An 8,851-nucleotide genomic window follows, 5' to 3' on the forward strand; every position below is an offset into this window, starting at 1 on the left:
ATAAACCTCTAACTTCTTCTCAAAATCTTCTAATATCAAGTCAATACAATGGGCAGCACATGGTGTCCAAAACAAACTCTTGTTTTTTTTTTTTTCCATCAATAATTGTCCTTCTTGCCTTATAATTTGCAGCATTATCGATGACTACTTGGACAAAAGTTTTCTCCCCAATCCTCTCCACAATGGCATCTAACATTTCAAAATACCTTATAAGCAATCTTGGACATATTAGAACTATTAACCAAAAAAATGGACACCCCTGCCATCGTCGACCGTTACCATTACTCCCTGTAATAACAGTCTTAAATGGAACCCTTCTCTATACTCCACTGCGCGACTTGATTTAGGGTGCGATATTTTTTTACAAATAAAAAAAATAAAAATATGCATGCATTGATTTTAAAATCATTTTACTGGTTAATTCATTGACGCCAGAGTCAAGAACACCATATGCTTTTTTTTTTACTACATAATATTTATCAATGCCAGAGTTGGAAAATATCCGTAGTTATTCATTCATTAACGCCAGAGTCAGGAATATTACAAACAAACAATCATAGCATAAATCAACAAACTCTTAGCAACTTAAGACAAAACTAGCAATGCAGCTTACCTCAGGTATGGTGCGCTAGAGGTGCTAATACCTTCCCTAGCCACAACTAGTCTCGTACCATAGAATCTCTATTGACTAGTTAGGGTTTCTAATTACCATAATACTAGGTAGCGACTCTTTAAATTAGATCTTTCCCTATCAAAGAACCAGACACCATAAATCTATTCTTTTCTTAGAGTTTTTTAATGCCGCTGCGATGTCAGTTGCGACAAACCTTGTCATATATGATATGAGAGGTTGAGACATTTAACTTATAATTCTATAGAAAGATTAATTAATCTTAAATTATTATGAACTATAATTTTTTTTAATAAAAAGTTACAAGTATAAAATATGTGTAAAATCAAAATTCATAAAGACTTTATATTATAAGTCTTCTTTTGACCCTTATGGGTGAGCATGCTTATTTACAGCAGATAACTGATAATCTTGAACTTATTTTTTTTTTAGTTTCAAGTCCTTTGCTACTCCAATTTTTTCTTAAATGATTTGGTTTTCTTATAAGTGAATTTGAGTTTTGTTTGGTGTTGATAGAATGTTATTTTATCATCTATTAATTCTTGAGTTTGGATTTTATATGTGAAGCCTCATAGTCGAAGGGTGCTAGCTTTCACACGTTCCGAGAATTGCTTTTTAGACCATTTGTTTCATTAGATACACTTTTCTAGTTTTGTTCACTCTAAAGATTGCATATAACTGCAGTTAAATTATTTTTGTGAGCTATGCTAGAACATAAGATATTGATGTATTGACAAGTCTATTATCTTGTAACATGGTAGAGGCCATTTTTTATACAAGACATTAATCTAGGGAGCAAGATCATTATTTTTGGCCAAAAATATAGGGATTTTTCTTACAGTTTAGACTGAACTAACTTTAATCCTTTATATATATATATATATTATATAAATACGAGTGTTTGGGTCAGCTTGTGCGTATCTCGACTAATCTCATGGGCCCTAAAATTAATGACCATATAAGCCTCCAGTGGTCCTGAGGTTTATAGACTTCAAACTTGTGACATCTTGTAAGCAAATTTAAGACCTGATTAGTTGAGTTATACCTTTTAGAATTGAACTAGTTTTGTGGAGTGGTGGAAATTCTATTGGGCCATTTTCAAGGAGCTGTAATAACTCGTTGTTAGACATTTTTAAGGTGACTTTGGTCTTTCTTTAAAATGTACTGTCCTCTAGGATTAAGGTTTTCTTAGTTTTAACTCTTTAATAAAATAGAGTAGCGACTTCAATATATTTTATATATTAGGTTTTCTGCATTCGCTTGAATGTCTACGAGCGACAACAATAATACTCGTAATATTCTTGTATGGCTTCGGCAATTCTTTGCAATGTTATTTTCGTGATCTTCTGCATGTTCAAGAGTTTGACTCGCCGGACGATGTCTCGGATTATGTCATCATTTGCTTAATGATTATTTCTTTCACTTAAATGCCATCACCTAAATGACACCTCGTCAGTGCTTTAAATTTTATTATATTATTATGATTCTGGTAAAAATTATTAACTTACAATGACATAAATCTATCGATTAAAAAAAAATTACAAACACACGACGTAAAAAAAAAACAGCAGCTTCACTAGCCTGGAAGATGATCCCCTCTTCTTGACTGCTGCCAATATAGACCTAGTTCACAAAGCAAGTTAATTAACTAAACTGGTGATGAATCATTGAATAAAATGTTTGCGCTATTTAATTAGTTAAAAAGTATTATCAAGACTTACCTTCTCACACCGCCCTGAGTAGCTAGTATCGTCTTCCACCATTTCTGGGAGCATTCTTCCTTCTAAGCCTTTTTGCATTTTGATGTGCACTGTCTTCAACCATCTTCAAAAAACCATGCAGGTTTTCTTGCTCTAAATACAAACGTATCCTATAGAGACTCCAAATACAAATCCACATCCATAACCCATTGCCACTGCTTTCCATCCAAATCCCTCTTCAAACATTGAATCTTCTTTCTTGAAGTTTGATGGTGGCTGTTGTTTCCCTTCACCTTTGTTGCATTTTGCTTGCAAGGGAAATCCACATAATCCTAAGTTCCCTTCGTATGAACCATTTTCAAATGTGTTGAACTGCTTACCTTGAGGTATGGGTCCCTCAAGTTGGTTATACGAAAGCATCCACAACACCAATTGCTCTAAACTGCTGCAAGCTCCTATTCCAGGAGCGGCAACTACATGGTCCCGGATTGTCAATCATTGTGTGAGAAATAGTAAGTTGCAGGATATTGTGAATGAGCAATCTTTGGTTCTTATCGGAAATGGCAAGAAAACTATGTTATGGCTTGATTGCTGGCTTAATAACCTTTGTTTTAGCAGAACATTTCCCTACTCTATTCCAATTATCCAATGACAAAGCTGCCAACATTGCTAAGATGGGAATGTGGGAAGGGTATATGAGTGGATTTGGTTTTTTTCCTAGATACGTCCACTACAGGGGCACAACATTGGCTTACTTGATCAACTCTATGCAATCCTTTCGACAATACACATGGACAAAGATGGAGAGGATAGACTAATATGGAAGGACAATAATTCAGGAAGATTTTTCAATGAAATCTCTTTGTGGATTGTTAAGTCAGAAGCCTTCCATAAACAATGCCTTCTCGTTTGCTGAAATTTGGAAAGGTATTGTCCCTCCTAAGGCAGAGATCTTTTGCTGGATGGCTATCACTAACAGAATCAACACCCGAAGTATGTTGGTTCGAAGAGGTATATTGGGTAGCTCGGAATCAAATTGCCCTATCTGCCTAGTAGAAGCAGAATCAGTGGACCATATTCTGCTGCACTGCTATAAGCATTGGCTGATCTGATCCAAAATCATTAAGTGGTGGGGTTTAGTTTGGTGTTGCCCAAAGAGCTTCTCAGATATGTGGTCTCAATGGACTTCCATGGTGCATGGCCATTTTCAGAGGAAGGCATGGTTGATGTTGTTCTTCTCAGTGGCATGGTCTCTTTGGCTCCTTCAAAATGATCTGATTTTCCATCAGAAGACTCCTGACTATGATTCAATATTCTTTCTTATTATCACCCGTCTATGTCTATGGCTAAAAGCTATCCATTCAGATTTTCCATACTCCCCTACAGATCTGATCAGATCGGCAGATGGCTTGCTTCAGTGGTCCAATGCTCACTCTTTCAGGATTAATAATATATGGTCTCCTCCTATAATTAATAGCCTCAAATGGAATGTGGATGGCTCTTCTCTTGGTAAGCCAAGCCCCTCTGGAATAGGTGGTGTGTTGCGAAATCATCATGGCCATCTTCTCGGTATGTTTTCTGTTTCAGTTGGTATTTTAGACTCTAATATTGCTTAGTTATGGGCTATTGTCAAAGCCATTGAACTATCAACATCTAATTGCCTCTTACACCATCAACATCTCATCATCGAATCTGACTCTGTCAATGTTATTAGCTGGATGAATAAGCCTCACAGTCGTCCCTGGAAGCATCATAATTTGTTCTCCTTTGTTAATAGACTGAAAGCATATTTTGGTTCAATCACCTTCTCCCATATCTTTCGTGAAAGTAATTGCATGGCAGATTGCATGGCTAAACAAGGAGTGCGGAGATCAAGTGAATTTGTTGTCTGGCTTTGACTCCACCATTTTTCTATGGCCTTGCTATTGTGTCTTCTCCCATTATGTCTTTGAGTTATTTCTATTTTGTATTGTTGAGGAATGTTTAGCTTGAGCTCATTCGGATGGATATTCTATAGTCTTTTCTGCTTTTGTTTATCTTAGACTGCACTTTATCCTATACATTGTGTAGCTTCTGTACTACTACCGCCAGACTTCGGCGTTTAAATAATATACGCATCTTTCAAAAAAAAAAGTTGGTTATACAAAAGGTTCAGGACTTGAAGAAATGTTAAATCTACCAATTGCGGAGGAATCCTTCCAGCAATCAGATTTGAAGTGAGATCCAGCGATTCCAGATTAGTTAAATTCCCCAGTGATGGCTGGATATAACAGATGAGGCTGTTGTGAGAAAGGTTGAGCTGTATCAGAGATTTAAGCTTCCCGAGGGACTCTGGAATCTTTCCCGTGAATTTATTGCAGGATAAATCAAGTGTTGTGAGGGCAATTTGAAATTGAGAAAACTCAATCTCCAAACCTTTCCATGCCAACGTTACAGAATAAACATAAGAAGTAGATAAATTGTTTGTCCTCATGTAATCCATATCCTCATCAACGCTCATCATGGCTTTGAAGTTGTTGAAATACTCTGTTGGCAAAGGACCACTCAAGCTGTTGTTGGAGAGGTCAAATATCTGTAATTTAGAAAAAGAGTCCTTGACAGTTGGACCCTTCAAAGAACCATGGAGTTTATTTGACCTTAGAACAACAACCTCCAACTGTGGAAGCGTTTCTAAAAAGGAAGGGAATGTGTCATCAATCATGTTGTTACCGAGGTCCAGAAATTCTAAATTCACACAATTGATGATGGATGGTGGTATCACCCCTTTCAATTGGTTGCCATTGAAGTTGAGATATCTCAAACTGTTCTCCTCTGAATAGATTGAAGGGATATTGCCGTGGAGATTGTTGGCACCAAGATGCAACACTAAGAGTCCATCACTGAAGTTTCCCAAGCATTGCGGGATGAAACCACTAAAGCCATTGTTGGACAAGTCTAGAATCTCTAGGAACTTCAGCTCACAAATGACAGAGGAGATGTTCCCAGTCAGTTTATCATTGGAGGAAAGCATAAGAGCTCTCAATTGCTCAAGCTTGAAAACTGAAGGTGGAATCTGGCCATACAACCTGTTGTGACTGAAATCGATATATTGTAATGAATTACAATGGAACGGACTTATCTGGCCATACAGTAGGTTATTGTGAAGAAAAAGAGCCTGCAAAGAAGGCATAGAAAACAAGGTGGATCGAATTGTTCCATTGAGCAAGTTATGAGATAAGTCGAGAGAGTTTAAACCTGAAAGCCTACTTATTTGTGATGGGATGCTTCCTATCAGCTGATTATTAGATAATAAGAGAGAGTTTAAACCTGAAAGCCTACTTATTTGTGATGGGATGCGTCCTATCAGTATATTGTGTGAGAGGTCTAAGAAAATGAGTTGGATGAGGTTAAAAAAACCATTCGGAATTTGACCATCAAACCTGTTGTTTGAGAGGTCAAACCAACTGAGTTGTTTAAGGTTAAAAAAACCATCTGAAATTTTATCACAAAAATTATTAAAAGAAAGTCTCAAGATATCTAGCTTCTTAAGGTTTCTAAATGAGAATGAAATTTGACCATCAAACCTGTTGTTTGAGAGGTCCAACAAAGTGAGTTGTGTGAGGTTAGAAAAACTATCTGGAATTTGACCATCAAACCTGTTGTTTGTGAGGTCCAACGAAGTGAGCTGTGCGAGGTTAAAAAAAGCATTCAGAATTTTACCTGAAAAATTATTGAAAGAAAGTGTCCAGGAATCTAGCTTCTTAAGGTTTCTAAATGAGAAGGAATTTGACCATCAAACCTGTTGTTTGAAAGGTCCAACTAAATGAGTTGTGTGGATTAAAGAAACCTTTCAGAATTTTACCAGAAAAATTATTCAGAAAAAGTTTTAACTAATCTAGCTTTTTAAGATTTTTAAATGAGAAAGAAATTTGACCATCAAACCTGTTGTTTGAGAAGTCCAACTGAGTAAGTTGTGTGAGGTTAAAGAAACAATCTAGAATTTGACTGGAAAAATTATTCAAAGAAATTATCAAGGAATCTAGCTATTTAATGTTTATAAGTGAGAATGGAATCTAGCCGTAAAATCTATTAAATAAAAGATCCAACGCGGTGAGTTGAGTGAGGTTAGAAAACTCATTCAGAATTTCGCCAGTAAAATTATTGGTTGTGAGAAACAAGTGACTGAGCTGCTTAAGGTTTCTAAGTGAGACTGGGAGATGACCTAGAAAACTGTTACCTGAGAGGTCCAACCACGCCAATTGCGTTTGATTAATAAAAACATCAGGAATTGGACCAATAAAATTATTGTATCCAAGATCCAGGTACTCGAGTTGCTTAAGTTTTCCAAACGAGAAAGGGATTTGACCAACCAACTGGCTATCTGCAAGGCCCAACTCAATGAGTTGCGTGAGGTTACCAAGTAGACTTCAGATTCGAGCCAACAAAATTGGACCCATCAAGATACATCACTTTCACAGACTTCAGATGACTGATTGACTGTGGTTCCAAATGTATTGAGATCCGCGTATGTGACAGATCCAATGCGAAAGAGCATTGCTCAAATTGTATGGCGGAAAAGACCCAGTGAGTTCTTCGTTACTCCTTAAATAGAGCGATTGAAGGTTTGATCGGCGAAAGAAATTATCAGGGAGTTCCCCTTTCAATCCAGAATACCAGAGTTGGAGAGATGACAAAGAAGAAGACAAGTTCATCAAGGAACTGGGTACCACCAAAGACATGTTCACTCCACCCAAGTAGAGTTCTCTCAGCTGGGTAAGGTTCTGAGCAAGCTTGTCGAAAGAAATCGGTTCCAGCATCAGCTCCTCAGAGTTGGAAGAGAGATCAAGCGACACCAATCTGGATAAATGGGAGATTTCTGGGGGAACTTGGCCTGCAAAATTCGATGAAGTTAGATTTAAATGCGTCAAATGCAAGAACTGACCAAAGGAAGATGAAATGACAGAGCGATTGAAGTCATTGGAAGAGAGATCGAGCTTCTGAAGATGTTGAAGGGAGAAGAGAGTGCTGTTAGAGTGGAGGGTGCCATAAAGCATGCTGCAACCAAGGTCTAGGCCAATTACATGGCCAGTTTGCATGTTGCATGTCACGCCATCCCAAGAGCAGCAATCTGTACCCTCTTTCCACAGCACTTTCTTGGGTACTGGATAACATGAAAATCCATATGGAGAAGAAGACATCATGGAAAAGGAATTTTTGAATTGGAGCAAAGCCAGGCTCCAATGAAGACATCACCGGGGCATAATTGTACTGAAGAGGCGAAATTGGGAGTGCGAATGGAAGAAAAGAAGGCAGAGAAATTGAGCGAGCAACAATGAAGATCCCATCATTCCCTAAAAGTGCTCTTTTTGGAGATTAAAACGTGGACAGTTAACTTAGATTGATGGGAGACTTCTATTAGAATGTAGTCTATATATAGAGACTTCCGGAATGCATAATTTCCCCTGTCCTCGTTGTTTCTAAAATTATTTAAAAAAGAAATCATATAAATATATCATCAAAATACTGATGGGAGAACAAAAGTCTAGCCAGAATAAAATTGAAAGCAAATTCGTTCACTGCTGCAAAACAGACTAAAAACGAAATGGAATTTGAAAGGTTGCAGTATCGGAAACCAATAGCAAAAATAGACTGGCCAACAAAGTTTGCACTGATAAGTTGCCATCGTTATTCGGAAACTACAATATTTGGATTAAAGAAAAAAAAAACAAATAAATAAATAATAAATTCATAAATAGCAATTTGAAAATTCTTAAAATTAAGTCCCTGTTTTTGTTGTTGAACAGTGAAATGGATATTCATTTTGTCGCGTAAAATATAACACTTCTATATTAGATATGCTAAGTCATTATTCTAAATTTAAATTATATTATATACATGATTTTTTGTATCTCAATAAAGACCTGCACTGAACATAAGGTTTTATACCAATAAATGAGGCTGAGCTGATTGCCTCTACTCCTGAGATAATACATGTACTTTCTGAACCTTTAATTCCAACAATAAATTTTTTTGGCCCTTAAATTAAAACTGTAATCCAATTACCTCTCCCACGCGCGAGGCAATACATGTACTTTATAAACCTTTTATTTCTAACAATAAATTTTTTTTGCCCTTAAATTGAAAATGTAATTTTTTAAATACTTGAAATTAATTTCTAAACAATCACAAAATCCTACCACTCTTTTATTTTTAAAACTTTTTTTAAGAGTTTTAACTTTTTGATTTCCTAATATCTCTTTTATTTTTTAAATTATTATAACAACTTTTTAATTTTCTAATTTATTTCTTGATTAACTGGTACATGCTAGCAGCCTATATATACCATGCACTTTTACAATCAAGGTATGCTAAAAACACCATAGTATTTTTTTTTGTGTTTGCAAAGCTTGCTGGTATTTTTTTTTTTATTTTGATCTAATTATTTATGTAACCCTTGTTTTAGAGGAGAAATTTGTTGAATCATGAAAAATGACCTTGTATAGAGAAAATTTTTCTTAAGGACATTCTTCGTATACGTCTC

General features: G+C 36.1%; 1 protein-coding gene across 1 annotated transcript; it reads right to left on the bottom strand.

Moving 5' to 3' along the window:
- Positions 1–2,484: 2,484 nt before the first annotated feature.
- LOC118038292 (receptor-like protein 49) lies at positions 2,485–7,508 on the bottom strand. Its single transcript, XM_073412261.1, has 6 exons — positions 6,845–7,508; positions 6,548–6,691; positions 5,895–6,030; positions 4,511–5,405; positions 3,217–3,418; positions 2,485–2,804 (listed from the first exon to the last, which is right to left on the bottom strand). Exons 1-6 carry the CDS (start codon positions 7,506–7,508, stop codon positions 2,485–2,487), a joined length of 2,361 nt encoding a protein of 786 aa, XP_073268362.1.
- Positions 7,509–8,851: the final 1,343 nt, after the last annotated feature.

The sequence above is a fragment of the Populus alba genome, chromosome 11 (genome assembly GCF_005239225.2).
Source record: "Populus alba chromosome 11, ASM523922v2, whole genome shotgun sequence".
NCBI lineage: Eukaryota > Viridiplantae > Streptophyta > Magnoliopsida > Malpighiales > Salicaceae > Populus > Populus alba.